The 17,679-nt window shown below is 40.2% G+C and overlaps 1 protein-coding gene across 5 annotated transcripts in view; it reads right to left on the reverse strand.

Moving 5' to 3' along the window:
- Positions 1–5,785: 5,785 nt before the first annotated feature.
- Positions 5,786–17,679, reverse strand: part of LOC100880387 (uncharacterized) — a 92,412-nt gene continuing 80,518 nt past the window's right edge. For 4 of the 5 annotated variants that reach the window (XM_012290420.2, XM_012290418.2, XM_076539320.1 and 1 more), the window contains 8 exons: positions 16,987–17,226; positions 11,059–11,243; positions 10,434–10,682; positions 9,187–9,348; positions 8,406–8,691; positions 7,719–7,956; positions 7,491–7,641; positions 5,786–6,327 (listed from right to left, as the gene is read on the reverse strand). In XM_012290420.2, the coding sequence (XP_012145810.2) occupies positions 6,067–6,327; positions 7,491–7,641; positions 7,719–7,956; positions 8,406–8,691; positions 9,187–9,348; positions 10,434–10,682; positions 11,059–11,243; positions 16,987–17,226 (1,772 nt within the window). In that variant the 3' untranslated portion in view covers positions 5,786–6,066. The remainder of the gene's footprint in view (positions 6,328–7,490; positions 7,642–7,718; positions 7,957–8,405; positions 8,692–9,186; positions 9,349–10,433; positions 10,683–11,058; positions 11,244–16,986; positions 17,227–17,679) is intronic. The other variant, XM_076539318.1, reaches the window with a different exon arrangement.

The raw sequence follows: 17,679 nt of genomic DNA on the forward strand, positions 1-17,679 counted from the left end.
GCACTAGCTGTGAGCTTCTCGTTAACTTGACTCGTCGTTAACGGAAACGACGAACCTGGCCAAACGTCTTTGAACGGGGTAAAACAGCAAATTACCTAATTGCCACAGGACAAGTGCATACGGAACGAAAATTGTTTACGTAAGTACACTTGCCACGTACTGCTTCGCGCACTGCAGTCAGCGACGAATGTGATTTCCTCACGGAGGAATGTGGTAATTACGGGATAAAGCTTTCCTTCACTTTAAGGCGTTCGTTAATAAATTTGGGGGTGGTATAATTTAGAAGTGTAATTGGAATTTTATTTGGGAAGCGAATTTTGGGTTGTGGGAATTTGGAAATCTGGAGATTTAACGGGAAGTGGAAATTGGGAAAATTTGGGATTTGGGAATGTAGGGACTTGGGGAGCTTGGGATTTGGGAAGCTTGGGAGTTGGGAAGCTTGGGATTTGGGAAGCTTGGGAGTTGGGAAGCTTGGGGGTTGGGAAGCTTGGGAGTTGGGACGCGTGGGATTTGGGACGCGTGGGATTTGGAACGCGTGGGATTTGGGAAGCTTGGGAGTTGGGACGCGAGGGAGTTGGGACGCGTGGGATTTGGGACGCGTGGGATTTGGGACGCATGGGATTTGGGATATGTGGGATTTGACATATGTGGGATTTGGGACGCGTGGGATTTGGGACGCGTGAAATTTGGGGCGCGTGGGATTTGGGACGCGTGGGATTTGGGACGCGTGGGATTTGGGACGCGTGGGATTTGGGACGCGTGGGATTTGGGACGCGTGGAATTTGGGACGCGTGGGAGTTGGGAAGCTTGGGAGTTGGGAAGCTTGGGAGTTGGGAAGCGTGGGATTTGGGACGCGTGAGATTTGAAACGCGTGGGATTTGGAACGCGTGGGATTTGGAACTCGTGGGATTTGGGACGCGTGGGATTTGGCATGCGTGGGATTAGGGATGCGTGGGATTTGGGAATCTTGGGATTTGAGAAGCTTGAGAGTTGGGCAGCTTGGGGTTTGCGAATCTAGGGATTTGGGAATCTAGAAATTTGGGAGTCCAAGAATTTTGGAATCCAAAGATATGGCAATCTTGTAAAATAACAAACAAAAAAACAATTTTAAATTTTAAACCAGAAATGAAAAAATGAAAAAACTTGAAAAGTAACAAATGAAATTTGTAAAAGTAATAAACTCAGAAAATTAATAACTTAAAAAATCTAATATCATAAAAAATTTGTAAGTATATTTCCTTGCTCGACAGAAATAAACGCCATTTCAATTTATCGTCGCTCTCCGAAAAGAGTCGACTTTATTATTTGCACGCAGTTAAACAATTTCCACATGGAAACTGAAATCGGAGCAACGGGTGTTTTCGATTCGTGCACGTCCCGCACAAAATGGCATTCATCTTTGGAAAACGCGTCGATGGAAACCGTTCGAGCCAGTTCGCGTCATTGTTGTACCGTTTCGAACGGAACCCGATATCATTGACAAATAAGAGAGAGAGTCGATATAACGTAAACTTGCCGATGCATGCGGACGGCATAAAGTCTGGAAATTCGCAGCGGTAGCCAAGCTTTCTTGATAGGTTCCCATTTATTTGTACAAAGCTCAGCGTCGAAAATTGTCGAAAGCTTTCCCCAGCGCATCTATCCAAAGCGTTATTCGGCTGACACGAACGGTACCGTGCTATTAGGGCGTTTCCGTTCGTTGTATATACATTTTCAGCATTTCACTGCTTCGAACTATCGTAATAAAACTGCAATTTTATTCGTTTGAAGTTCGATTGAAACTTCCATAAACGAAGAATATTTTCAACAGCCTCCGAGTTACAAACTTTTCTTTCCTAACGAAATTATTGTGGAAATATTGGGTCGTTACGGTCAGTATGGAAGTGTAATGGAATTGTTATGTCCTGGTCAATAACCGATATTGCGGTTTTTACTACTTTTTAAGGACAATGATTCAAGTTAAAAGTTCGATTACCTCTGATGGAAAAACAGTGACGTTTAATTCAATTTATTCCATGTTTTCATTTGTCACATGGAGACACGAGTGGAAATACAGTGGATAATATGGAACAGTGTTCGTATAGAACGCGTAACGATACCACATCGAGCGAGAGAGTACATAGCGTGGAAGTACAACGCGTGAAAATATATGGTGCGCGAATACAACGCATGGAAATATGCGTGCGACACATTCTGCACTCTGTAAAGTTCACAGGTCATGCATGAGTAAACTAAACAAATACACATATGTATAAACTGCGTATGTTTACTGTTGTATACAGGGTATCTTGTAACTAGTGTTATTCTCTGAAAGGGGTGGTGGGGTTTGTCATTTTGAACAAAATTTCCCTTTGCGAAAATTGGGTTTGAAGCCTCGTTTTTGAATTATTAAGGAAAAACACGGACCAATCAGAGCGCGAGAATTACGCATGCGCGGACGCGAGAGCCTAGAGGCGGAGCGCGTGCGCAGACGCGAAAGCCTAGAGGCGGAGCGCGTGCGCAGACGCGAGAGCTTAGAGGCGGAGCGCGTGCGCAGACGCAAGAGCGCAGCTTCGAGCCTAGCGTCAGCGCATGTGTGATCCTCGCGCTCTGATTGGTCCGCGTTTTTCCTTAATAACTCAAAAACAAAGCTTCAAATCCAATTTCTGCAAAGGGAAATCTTATTCAGAATGACATACCCCACCACCCTACGCTAGTTGTGATACACCCTGTACACCCTTAAATATCAGAGCGAATGTTCCTCTATTGTTCCAATTGCCCTCTCCCAAAACAGTTGACTGGCAAACGGCTGACAACGTTTATCGGTTTACAGTGGCAATCCACTTGTTCCCGAAGTCATTGTTCCACGTCGTATCGATAAATCAGCATCGACGCAGATCCATTTCGAGTGTTGCGTAGCTGAGACACGGTATATTTGATATGTCCCACGGCAAATAGTCGGCTTTTCTTCGACTCGATTTCTCGCTGATAAAAGCCGCGACTAAAGTACGCGGCATTGTTTTCAAAATCTACCGATAGTATCCGTTAACGACTGCGTCTGAGAGCTCTGTTACGTGGGCGTCCGACGATGGAAAAAGACGATTGTTTTGTTCTCTATCAGTTTCATACTTCGCTACAGTTCCGAGAGACTGGATAAATTATGTAACCAATAAGCATTGCGTCCGAAGCTTTGAGTCTTTGTCTCTGTTTAGTATCTGCAGCGTCGATCAATTTAAGGATCTTCCATTGTGCGGAAGAAAGGAATCGCTTTTGTAATACTGCTCTCGAGGAGCATTAACGCTGCGAACTTGCGGGGATTCGATATCGTATTAGCAAACAGATTTCGAGATGGACTTCAATTTCTTCGACAAAGTGTTCGTAAATCGTTCAAACATTCGATCGGCAATTTTTAACTCGTTTAGGTACTTTGACCCGTGAGCGCCTCTTTGCGACGCTGTTTGTTTTAGGTTAGGTTTGCTTTAGGGTTGAGATTCATTTGTGTGAAGTAATTATAGATACTGGAGGTTTGAGGCTGCTTAAAAATATGAAGTTCTTTTATAAATATGTCAAAGAGAATATGAATATGAATGGATAATAGAATATGCAAACATCAACACGTACATATCAAGTATTTCATATTTTTATACTCTGAAATATTAAAATGTCGAATTAAAAATATTTTTATATACTGAATTATTAAAATGACAAATAAAAAATATTTTTATATTCTGAAATATTAAAATGAAGAATTAAAAATATTTTTATACTCTGAAATATTAAAATGTTAAATTAAAAATATTTTTATACTCTGAAATATTAAAATGTCAAATCAAAAATATTTTTATATTCTCAAATATTAAAATGTCAAATTAAAAATATTTTTATATTCTCAAATATTAAAATGAAGAATTAAAAATATTTTTATATACTGAAATATTAAAATGTCAAATTAAAAATATTTTTATATACTGAAATATTAAAATGTCAAATTAAAAATATTTTTATACTCTGAAACATTAAAATGTCAAATTAAAAATATTTTTATACTCTGAAACATTAAAATGTCAAATTAAAAATATTTTTATATTCTCAAATATTAAAATGAAGAATTAAAAATATTTTTATACTCTGAAACATTAAAATGTCAAATTAAAAATATTTTTATATTCTGAAATATTAAAATGACGAACTAAAAATATTTTTATATTCTGAAATATTAAAATGACAAACTAAAATTATTTTTATACTCTGAAATATTAAAATAACAAAATAAAATAAATTTTCAAATTCAGAAATTTAAGAAACATAGAGATATCCGTTCAATCTAAACAAAGACAGGTCCCATTAATAATTAGCACACCCTGAAAGCTGCCAAAGAAGTTTAGCTTCCTTATTTCGTCGGAGAAAACCTTCGCGACAGTTTCTTCGCCGAAGGATTAGAGGTAAAAGGCAATTTCAAAAAGACGCAAATTTTGCTCATCCAGCTCACGGAGGATGGAAGGAAATTTTCAAACTTTATAATGAATGTTCGAGTCTAACTAGTTTTATTTTTACCTCACAGCTGATGAATATCTGCCAAGTTGTTTGAGATGGAAGGCTCGGTACATAAAATATTTTTGAATTAAGGATGCGTTTCAATTTTATGGATCTCGCTGTGAATTATTTGGGAACTTAGGAATTTGCAAACATACAAATTTTTAAATTTATTTAACTATTGAGGGACTTGTACTTTGACGCACTCGTGACGCACTCGGTGCAAAAGTAAATTTTACTTTTTTGATAATATATTTGAGTTTGAGGTTTAATTATAATTCGTATTGTCAGATGAATAAAATAATATTTGAACATAATATGTACTTAACATTTGAACTTTCTTTACTTGTTTTAACATTGCAGTAAAGAGTTAATGATGTCTGACGCACCTGACGCACCTGACAAACCAAATTCTCAAATTAACTCACTGCCATATTTGACTCACCACATCACTACAATTTTGAAAGGACCAAAAAGGTTCACAATAATTACCAAAGTGTTTTCGTTCACCATCCATGGACATGGACAGATTTGCAGACGGATCAGCATCATACCATCACAGCATAGTTGCGTCGATTTATCAACGTCGCGAACTGGAATCCGCGCCAGGTATGCGATACAACAAATTCCGTGTAATAGCCACGCACGTGATCGAAACGCGTATTATCGCTAATGCAATAACGACGCGTCGGCCTCGATAAATCAATAATCGTCGCGGCGTTGGCGACCAGCGGGTGCAGTTTTTGGCGGAGACCGCGAGCTGCTTGAAATATGCGACGCGTGTCCCCGATGCCTTTCGATCGGCAAATTAAAAATCTGGCTTCGTTCCCGACTACCTTGACGACGACTCACGCTCTGGCTTTTCATCCCCATTTGCACCCCTTTTGTTTCCTGCTTCTCTGAATTATCAAATTGAAAAATTAGAAATATTAAAAAATCCCTCGACTCGAAAACTGGCAGAAGCATAAAACTTGCACAAGTATAAAATTTCTTGAATTTGCAAATTTGTAAATTTATCTCCCTCTGTTCCTACCATTGTGTAAGTGAACTATGTGCATGGAAAATGTTTAAACATCTATTTCACCGGTAACAGAGATATACAACTTCGAAAGTACCTAATACTCATTCAAATTACCCTGGAACAATAGCCATTTGTCTCCGTGCTCATTGAACAACAGTTCAATACGCACAAGGGTGCTATTGTAACTTTACACGCTTGCCTAATCGGATACAGCGTATTACCCTGATTAATCGAGGAAATAATACACCAAGCTTCCACGTTCGAACAATTTATTTATACAAACAGTTAATAAGATAATACATATAGGAAGTGATTATTTATAAAAGATGCGTGGATAGAGAGTAGTCCACTTAGCACTTTGAGCATTGGCACTCGAATGTCTTCCTGAATTGTCAGATCTTTTGGATCTCTGTACAAACCGGTCTCCTAAAGACACGTTCGACCGATGTCAGCTTCGTTGAACATCGAACGTATTTCGTCCACGAAACGTTCACCGGTTCGTTTGGCATTAGTTTTACGGAAAAAGGGGCCGATTAGCGAGCTTTGGCCAGCCTGGTTCGTTGCTCGTCCAACAGCAATGACGCTTGGCCCATAATTTTCGCGCTGGTTCGAACCAAGAATAGCAATTGGTATTCGTCCGTGACGGTCAGGGGTGTCCTTGTCCTCACCAGAGCATGAAGAACGTTAGCTCTCTCCAGATCTAGCCATCTTTGAAGGGTCACCTCTCTGTCCCTTGGTCCGCCCAGGGTCACGTCCGCTGGACCCCACAGAGAAAATTCCAGGACTGATTTCACCTACAAATACAATGTATACTTTTACTTAGTCTATATTCTTCGTTCTCATTCGTACTGCAAACTCTTATTGTCATATAGCAATGTAACTTCATGTTTTAATATCATATGAAGTTAGATTATAATTTCACGTATTAATGTAACTCTTATTTTTTTACATATGAAATTACTCGATTGTTCAAAAAATTTGTTAGTCAAAAAATGCTTTCATATATCTTAGTTGATAATAGCTAGATATTAAATCAAATTACTAGTAAGATGACATCAGGACACTTTCTGATTCATGTGCATATAGGTACAATTGCATGTAGCATACAGCAATCTGTTTGTCTTACATTATGAATCACATGTGAACCATATGTGAATAGTCATAAACCACATTTGAATAGTCACTTTCATCAAACTTGAACGTCCAAATCGATGGACCATGTATATCATTATATGTAACTACACCACGTGTGAACCACGTATGAAGCACATGTGAACCATATGTGAACTACATGTGAACAGTTACGAACTACATTTGAATAGTTATTTTCATCAAACTTAAACGTCCAAATCAATGCACCATGTATATCATCATATGTAACTACACCACGTGTGAACCACGTATGAAGCACATGTGAACCATATGTGATCTACATGTGAGTAGTTATAAACCATATTTGAATAGTCATTTTCATCAAGCATTAATGTCGAGATTAATGTACCATATATTTCAACTTGTGTAACTGAAACACGTGTGAACCACCTATGTACCATGTGTGTATCATATGTGGACTACATGTGAGTAGTTATGAACCACATTTGAATAGTCATTTTCATCAAACTTGAGCGACCAAATTAATGAGCCATATATTTCATCTTGTGTAACTGAACCACGTGTGAACCACGTATGAACCATGTGTGAACCACGTATGAACCATGTGTGAACCATATGTGAATAGTTATGAACCACATTTGACTACTAATTTTTATCAACCTTGACCGTCCACATTAATGTACCATATACTGAACCGCGTGTGAACCATGTATGAACCATATGTGACCATATGTGAACCACATGTGAACCATATGCGAACTCCTGGAGTATAACTTGAAGTGCATGTACACTGAAATACCCCATATATATCGAAGTGCAAAACCGTAAATTGTGTGACAATTACCTGAGACAAGGTGACAGCCTTCTCCCTCATCAGCAGCTCCTGAATCACGGGTAGCCTGTTCGCGAGGTTGAGTTGCTGAAGAGCGACGAGGGCGCACTGACACAAGGAGACCCTCTCCTCATCCCGTTCCTCGTTCATCTCCACGTTCAATCTGTCAAATGTTATCGAGCAGTAAGCAAACCAATTCCGAGGTTGGCGTCGAGAGAGCCACGTCGCGCGTTTACCGACCCCTGAAGAAGATATAGCCTGTAATAGGCGTCCTTGTCCTCTCTGCACAGCACCACGTTGTTCAAACTCCTCGCAGATTCCTCGATTCCTCTCGCTTGCAGACTCTTCAACGCTGTGACGAATTGCAGAAGCACGAACGAGGCTTCTCGGATCGTTCCTTCGTCGTGCATGTCCTTGGTCATCGTACCGAAGGATCGTATGGTGTTCACTTGCAGACGCGGTAAAACGGAAATCGTTACTGTAACAGTGATGTTTTCGTGCAAAGTGACAGGGATCCGAATAATTACCTTTTTAATTTAATTGCCTGTTAATTGGATATGTTTGATTCATAATTAAACATGCAATTTGGGATTAAATTACGAATTCATCGGAAATGATGGGCCAATATTTAATTCAAACAGCGGATGAAAAGTTAAAAGTTACTTAATTGATATTTCATTGATTGATATTTCACTAGCGGCAAGTTTATTTTAATCGAGGATAAATTTATTTTTATTTCACTCTTGTTCTAATATTAGTTCTTAATTTAAGGTTTATTTTGGTGCACATCAATTACGTCACTAGACTTTCCTATATAGCCACATAAGAAAGACAGCACTCATCAGAATTTGATATTCAAGATGTTGTTTTCGCCAGGAAGATCAAAATGATTTTACCGAGTTTCGATATCAGAAAAATGAAATGTACCCTCAGGCTGCTTGTTCCCCGGAAGACCCGCTCTCTCGGTAATTTCCTTCGGCACGCTGTCTATAAACTCGATTATAGGTGCCAAATAAAATTCCTTCCGTGACACGTGTGTGGCCAGATCGAAGGCGACGCAGATAGTGACGTTCATCTCGTTCCACGTCGCTGAGTAAAATATTCTTCTGCCGACGGTAATCGACGTATTGGCGTCGATGTTGAAGTGGCTTATACGGGGATTCGTATTTTTCAGTGCTCGCAGCCCGACTGGCACTTGAGGCGTTTGGTTCAGCTGCAACACATCCAATACCTGTATTTTTCATGCATAGATCAAAGCGTATCGTTTGCGATAATTGTACTAATTTGGGATAAACTTCAGATATGGGGATAAGGTGCAAATGGGACCGCCATTTTGGGTAGACGAGTTGCGCGCGCAGCTTGCTTTGGGTCCAGTGGCTGCGCGCGCAGCTTGCTTTGAGTCATAATGGCTGCGACTCGCCTATGTAAAGACCGCGACTTTTCCAGCTTGTAGTGACGTGAATTTTCAAACCTCGACTTAACAAAAAATATTTTAAAATATCCCAATCCTTTGCGAATAAAACAAGAAAGAATTTAGCTAAATCGGTTGAGTAGTTTCTGAGAAAAAAATTCGTAAACGACCCCTTTCACAAAAATGGACAAAAGTAGCAAACTTTGAAGGCTTGTTATTCCTTAACAAATTCGAAACCGGTAAAATGATGACTTAAACCCCCCCTAATTTCACATGGACTACAAAATAGTAGAATACCTGTTCGAGAAACTGCGCAAGAGCCTCGTGATTGGCGACGACGACGGCGCCGTAATTATCCTCGAGGCTCCGATGAACTATACTGCGACCTCTGCGTTGCCTCAATCGGCTTATCCTTAATTCGTCGTCCTTATTCTTCCAGTCCTGATCCTCCTCAGGGCCCTGCATTTTAAACATTCCATTAGAAATTCCGCGGGTTTCGCGCGACCGATAAAACTATCTCGAAGTAAAATTGTTTCCGTGGCTCTTTATTATATACGAAGAGTCTGGCCGTGCCATGAATTTTCCGCCGGGTAATAAAGTTCCGTAAATACCGGCAGAAAACTCTTGTGTGGAATCGTCGTTTTTGCGGGCGAAAACGAATCGCCTTTTCAGAAAATCTTGCGGTGCTCGCTCTAAGTCGCCCCTTACGCTATCCATTTTCGAGCGTATTTACTGACACACGTTTACTGACGCTTTCAGGCATTCTGACAATGCGCTCTAAAAGACTCCATGTACAAACAATTTTTAAAAGACTACATTTGCAAACCGTTTCTAAAAGACTCTATATTCAAACAATTTTTAAAAGACTCTATATTCAAACAATTTTTAAAAGACTCCATCTGCAAATAATTTCTAAAAGACTCTATATTCAAACAATTTTTAAAAGACTCCATTTGCATTCAATTTTTAAAAGACTCCATTTGCAAATAATTTCTAAAAGACTCTATATTCAAACAATTTTTAAAAGACTCCATTTGCATTCAATTTTTAAAAGACTCTATATGCAAACAATTTTCAAGAGACTCCATTTGCAATCAATTTTTAAGAAAACACTTTATGTAAACAATTTTCAAGAGACTCCATTTGCAATCAATTTCAAAGTAGCCCTATTTGAAAATAATTTAAAGTATCATTATTTTCAAGCAAGTTTTTAAAATACTCTATATGCAAACAATTTCTAAGAGACTCCATTTGCAATCAATTTCTAAGAGACTCCATTTGCAATCAATTTCAAAGTAGTCCTATGTGAAAACAATTTTAAGTATCATTATTTGCAAACAATTTTAAGTTCGTCCGTCAGCGAACAATTTTAAGTTCGTCCATCAGCGAACAATTTTAAGTTGGTCCATTTGCAAAGAATTTTTAAGTATCATTCGTAGAGGAACAAAACGAGATAGTCTTTGGAAGCTAGTCCAGGAAATGAATTCTCCGTAGCCGGATATGGTGTATCATGTTTTTGCGAGGAGACGGTAAAAAGATGGTACCTCGTCGCCGGTGTAGAAACCATAGGGAGCGTACAACTCGCTCTCGGTCTCGCTGCCGCAATACGGAAGCGAAGTCGATCTGACGAACGTCTGATGATGGAATTTGAATTCCGCAGCGGGTTCCATCGCGTTGCTGTCGGATTTCCTCTTACAGGTGAGATGAGATCCACCCCCGTGTCGTAGCTCGAGATTCGAATCGCACTCTGGCGAGCTAGAAAGGCACTCGTAAACATGACTGTCGTTAGATGTCTGGAAAAAATCAGGGAAAAGTAGACTTTAATTTACCGATATCGGTTTGTCTTCCACAAGCGTATCGTGTTGTGGGAAATTAATAGGAAGGTGTAGAAGAATTTAACGGCGTCCATGGAACCTGGGATACGAGAACTTTGATCTGAAGAAATTTTGAAAATTGTGTAAACTAGTACCTTCCAGCGAAATGTGAACACAGTGGTGAATTTATACGGCGGAAAGTAGACGTTTACTAGGTCTCCCGGTCATAAAGCGGGTAGTTTTGTTTGGAAGCAACCCGGCAAAGGAGGTTAAACTCTTGAACACCTTCCAATTCGTTCCAATTGGCCGTGCGGTCATAAAAGTCGCGTTAAAAGGCCATCGATAGTGGCATTACCAGAGAATCGGACGTGGGTGGTGCGGCGACCGCGACTGGCTCGTAATCCTGATTAAGGGCCGGACTGGAGGATCCGTGTTTCTTCAGGATCGGTTGCGAGGTGGCTTGGTCCCTCATGCTGGCGGTTCTTTGCGGTTTCGAGGGTGCCAACGAGCTGCGCACCTCACCTGTAACATCCTCCGCTGCTGCAGGCACGTCCGCCATCGTCAAGCGCCACGGGTTAGTACCACAAGACACAAGGCATGTCACAAAACAGGCTAGCTACCGTACTAGCGTGCTAGGAGGACGGCACTCGTTGCGATATTACTCTAGAGACGCGCTACGCTAAGGCTCCCTAGAGTTTAGTCCCTAGGGTTAGGTATCCGAGATCGTTCGACAGGCCATTCGAGGCAATAGATTCCTAAAACTTGGGTCTAGGGTTCTTTGGCGCGCTGGGATTCCTACTGTAGGGTTTCTAGCATTGACCCTGGAACTATTAATTCCTTTAGGATTTCGGGATTCTTGGAACTATTGCAGAATCTAGGGTTCCTAGGGAATCGTTAGAGTCACTGGGTCTGGAGATACATTGTGTCACTGGTGCTCTAAGGTCCCTGGATCCATCAGATTCTGAGAATCATATACTTTAAGTCAGAGGTGTTCCTAGGGTCCCTAGAGTTAGGTTAGGTTAGCTTAGGTATATGGAGACACTGATGTGTCATGAATGCTCTAAGGTCCCTAGGTGCCTTCAGATTCTGAGAATCATATACTTTAGATCAGAGGTGCTCCTAGGGTCCCTAGAATTAGGTTAGGTTAGCTTAGGTATCTGGAGGTGCACTGATGTGTCATGAGTGCTCTAAGGTCCCTAGGATCCTTCAGATTCTGAGAATCATATACTTTAGGTCACAGGTGCTCCTAGGGTCCCTAGAGTTAGGTTAGATTAGCTTAGGTATCTGGAGACACTGATGTGTCACTAGTACTCTAGGGTCCCTAGGCTCCTTCAGGTTCTGAGAATCATATACCTAAGGTCATAGGTGTCCCTAGGGTCCCTAGAGTCACTAGAGTCACAGGAGTCGTATGTACACTTTGGCACAGGGCAAAAATTCACCAATCCTACTCACCAAATCTATCATTTAAAATTTTCAAATTGTTCAATGTACAAATCACTAGATTTCGAATTTTTCTAAAGCCAACTCTACCCTACTAAACCAACCAAGGGTACCAAGAAATTGGGAACCAGTTAATGGTAACCTATCGTAAAAATTACCTAGATATCTAATTCGTAACAGGAATATCCTAATTCCGTCGGAAAGTAATAGCGCGGCTAACGGTATCGATAGAGTTCTAGAAATTCCGTAGGAAACACCCCGAATTAAGTGGCGTTCGTAGTTCCAGCGTAATTGTGGGGAATTCTGGAATTGGCAGGCATTCGTTATCAAGGTCCGACTAAAAGGGAACACGATGCTAATATGCAATCAATACATGCGGCGTTAGTTGCACCCAGGGTGGTTAAGAAGGAGGCCTTGCGCAACAATGGTACCGACGCGTTTGCTATTTACAGCGGACCAGAAAATCGGAAGAGCACCTCTCTACCTATCGATTATCCACCTAGATTCGATTCGTCAGGAAAGAGAAAAGCATCGGACTGGTTTCACGAGTGGGGGTGAATTGATCGACACACAAAAAGAAGTGACGTGTTATTTCGTTGTTACAAAAGCTCGTACCGTGTGCTTTATTTTTTTTAACTTTTTTTAAACTTGATACAATTATCAAGGTTAATCTTCATGCAGTCACATTCCTTTTTACTTCTGTTGTTTACATAATATTTATATTTCTATGTGGCTTTTGAAAATATTATTTTTATATATTTTTGAATAAATATGGCACGAACTTTTCTTGACGAATGACAAATGAAAGAAAAATTCATTTACAGGTTATACTAGTTTGAATAGTTTCAGGTTATGCTAGTTTGGATAATTGTTGCAAATACGTAGGATGTTCTGGTAAATAGTATGCATCATTTAAGTGTAGCATTTACGTAATGAGATATGTGTTCACGTAACAAGATATGCCTTTATGTAATTAAATATTCGTTGACGTAATACGATACTACTTGACGTAACAAGATACTTGTTTACGAAACGAGATATGACTTTAAGTAATTCGATATGACTTGACGTAACATGATACTTGTTCACGTAATGAGATATGTGTTCACGTAACAAGATATGTCTTTATGTAATCAGATATACGTTGACGTAATACGATACTGCTTGACGTAACAAGATACTTGTCCATGTAACATGATATGACTTTAAGTAATTCGATATAACTAGACGTAATATGATACTTGTTCACGTAATGAGATATGTGTTCACGTAACAAGATCTGTGTTTATGCAAACAGATATGCGTTGACGTAATGTGATACTACTTGACGTAACAAGATACTTGTCCATGTAACATGATATGACTTTAAGTAATTCGATATAACTACACGTAATATGATACTTGCTCAAGTAATTCGATATAACTGGACGTAATATGATACTTGTTTACGTAATGAGATACATGTTCACATAACAAGATCTGGGTTTATGTAATCAGATATACCTTGACGTAATACGATACTGCTTGACGTAACAAGATACTTGTTTACGAAACGAGATATGACTTCAAGTAATTCGATATGACTTGACGTAATATGATACTTGTTCACGTAATGAGATACGTGTCTACGTAACAAAATATATCTTCACGTAATCAGATATACATTAACGTAATACAATACCTTACGTAACAAGATACTTGTTTATGTAACATAACTCCACTAAACATGATACTTGTTTACGTAACGAATTTCCTGACGTCATTTCCTGCACGTCCAGCGTGCACCAAAGCGTCAGTTTCACCTGCATACAATTTTAAAGCAGACCCTAGAAATATTAATGCCCCACAGACCAGTATCAAGGAATACAGAAGAACTAAAACCTGACAAGCAAGCAGTGAAGGGTTAAGGATCTAACACGAACTAACGAACGTTTTGGATGAGCCAATAGCGAATGAAAGAACCGTGCACGAAGGCAAAGTCTGGTGCATGCGGTTAACGATGAAGCATAAATTCGATAATAATCGAAGGATTTTCTCGCTTGGTCGTTTCACGTCGCCGAGGCCTCCGTTCGGTTCGTCATGAAACGGGTGCAAAAGAAGCGTAATCGTAATCGAGAGTGACCAAGAAAACAATTTCTATTTTTTCAGGCAACAAACGTTTATTTCAGACACAGAAATTCCAGGTTACAGAGAATCTTTTTTGTAGTCCATTTTCTTTTCGTGAGTACACAACACGGTGTATCGATTGGTACAAAACGGTTGAGCGCCGCACTCGTTGTTCTTTCGTTCAGTCAGCCATTCTCAAACTTTTTTGATCGCACTCCCGTGGTCGGTGGAGCAAAATTTCTGTATCGAAAATAGCGAATTGCGCGCGTTGGAAACAATGGGTTCGCGCCACGTCGGAAGCGTTCTCGCGAATCTCCGAACATTTCTTTCGTCGTTTCAACGCTGACGGATTAGAGGTGTGACTATCGGTATCGTTATCGATCAGGGATATTATCGATAGTCGATGCAGCGACGTTTAGACACGATTCATGCGAAAGGGATGCTCAAAACAAAAACTTATCTGTAGATTAATAAATTAATCAAGTGGTTAAATTAATTCATTAATTTTATAAATTTATCTTCGAGGACTACTTGCAAATTTCTTAATTATTAACTATAATCTACTGTTTTTTTAGAAAATTCACTTTGAGCAAAGACTACTTAATTTTCCATCATACAAAATTTTAAAAAATTGTACAAATTCCAAAAAACAATTGAATTCATACATTTTTTAATTTTTGCCAGAAATGAAACTCCTCCATTCGCATTCACGATATCGCAACGACATCATCGACATATAAGTATCGATAAAATGGTAAACGATAGTCACGCTTCCACGACGGATAGTACAAAGTAGTAACGTTGATAATAAGATACACATGTATATGTATAGGTATCACAGAGAATCGTGAATCTTAGAAACGTATAACATATCTGTATTATAAGTCGGTTAGTCGACAGAGTACACGAGTAGAATATACGTAGTCTTTCCAATGGATTAGTATAATATAAAAACGCGTATGGCATATAGCAAAAATCGCAAAGAATCGTATAGTCAAGATTATTTATAAATCCGGTATTGTTTCGCGTAATTCGTCCCTTTTTCTTTTCTGTTGAACTAGAGCGACGATGCAGTTATCGATTTTAGGAAGCAGTGTTTCTTTGATATTTTAGTGTCGTTAAGATATCGTTAAGGCGAATAGGGGAAGGTGGGGATGAAGTTATTTTCAGTAGATAATTTTCAAGTTAATGTGCGAATTTCTTAGTTCAATTCTTAGCTTGTCTTCCAATTCTCAGTTAGTGAATTGACAATTTTTTTATGAGGTCCTCGGATCTCTACATCTGGAGCCCTAAATAGTTGAACCTTCAAATCTTGAAATATCAGAAACTCAGACTTCTTCATTCTCAAATCCTATGTTCTTGAACCTCAAATTCCCACATCCCTGATCCTAAACTTCCACAGTAGCAAATCACTCAATTCCTCAACCCCTAAATTAACAAATCCCCAAATCCTTAAACGGCAAATCTTTAAATCCCAAATCCTGAAATCCCAAACCTTCAAATCCCTAATCCTTCATCTTCTTCAGTATCAAATTTCCAAATTGCCAAATCCTCAACTTCTCAACCCCCGAATTTCAAACTCTCTAAATCCTTAAACCCCAAATTCTCAAACTCCAAGTCCTCAAACTCCAAACCGTCAAATCCCAAATCCTTCATCTTCCCCAGTCCCAAATTTCCAAATCCCAACTCCTCAAACCCCAAATTTCCAAATCCCTAACTCCTCAACCCCCAAATTTCCAAATCCCCAACTCCTCAACCCCCAAAATCCCAAATCCCCAACTCTTCAACCCCCAAATTTCCAAATCCCCAGCTCCTCAACCCCCAAATTTCCAAATCCCCAATTCCTCAACCCCCAAATTTCCAAATCCCCAATTCCTCAACCCCCCAATTTCCAAATCCCCAAATTCTCAACCCCCAAATTCCTATATTCCCAAATTCTCAAATCCCCAAATTCTCAAACCCCAAAATTCTCTATCCCCCAAACCCTCAAACCCCCAAATTCTCAACCCCCCAAATTCTCAAACCCCCAAATTCTCAAATCCCCAAATTCTCAACCCCCCAAACCCTCAAACTCTCAAATTCTCAACCCCTAAATTTCCAAGTCCCCAATTCCTCAAACCTCAATTCCTCAAACCCCAAATCCTCAAATTCCAAATCCTCAAATCCCAAACACTCAAATCCCAAATCCCCCATCTTCCCCATTACCAAATCTCCCAATTTCCCAATCTCCGATTCCTCAACCCCCAAATTTCCAAATCCCCGTCTCCTCAACCCCCAAACTCTCAACCCCACTCCCCACCAACTCTCCTCCATCTCCCCAAACCCCAATCCAAAAATTCACAAACCTCTAGTACCTACTTAACCCCACACTAATTAAATATTGCACTCTACTTCCCTACTCCCTAACGACACCATCGACACAGTCAAACATCAACCCCCTCCCTGTCTCCAGTTCAAACCGAAAAAAGAAAAAGAGACGCGAGTACGCCAGTTTCACGACGACCGTAGTCGACCCGGCGAGCTCCAAAAAAACACAATAATCGAGAAAAACGGGAGAAGGTGGGGATGAGAGTTAACCACCGTTATCCAGCGTTACAGGATTATTACCGACGTTCTCGCGATAAGTAGATTCGTAAGGAAGCAGCTGGCGCGAGGATTCGTGTGAGTATGGCTGTTACAACATCGAGACTTTGCCGTGGTTTCAATAATTAGTTACATTGTATGGGCCTGAACTTACCCAGATTCGCGTAAATCGAGTCTGAGGTCGTGGTCGGCTGCCACGACGCGGACGACGTTGACGAAGACGAGGACGTGGACGACGAGGATGACGTTGATTTAGAAGGTTTGTCGCTTCTTGCCGGCAGTTTGGTTTCCACGCGTGGCGGTGGTGGTCTGACCGGTTTGTTGGCTGCATCCAGTCTCGACCAATCCTCCAGGGACTGGTTCCTTGGCGGTGGTGGTGGTTTTCCGGGTCTCGCTGTAACGTCGAATATCGTAGGTTACGTAGCTTGTAATTTTAACAAGCTGTTTCGACAACTTGGGAACCGCGCTGTCTACTCGATTATTAATCGATGTTTTTGAAAAGCGAGATAGTTTGCTGTACGGTCAAAGGAATCTCTGGGGAAGATCGAGGGAGCAGTCTTCCGCTTGATTTTTAAAAATTTATGACGTGGTACGAAGTTGGAAGAGGGGGATTTGGCAAACTTTCTGTTTGGGGAGGTAGGCATCAGATTTGGGGTTTGGCAGATTTGGGATCTGGCGGGTTTGGGGTTTGGTAAATTTTGGGTTTGGCAGATTTGGGATCTGATAGATTTGGGGCCTTGCAGATTTGGGGTTTGACAAATTTGGGGTTTGACAGATATGGGGTTTGACAGATTTGGGCCCTGGCAGATATGGGGTTTGACAGATTTGGGGTCTGGCAGATTTGGGG

Source organism: Megachile rotundata, chromosome 13 (genome assembly GCF_050947335.1).
Source record: "Megachile rotundata isolate GNS110a chromosome 13, iyMegRotu1, whole genome shotgun sequence".
Taxonomy (NCBI): domain Eukaryota; kingdom Metazoa; phylum Arthropoda; class Insecta; order Hymenoptera; family Megachilidae; genus Megachile; species Megachile rotundata.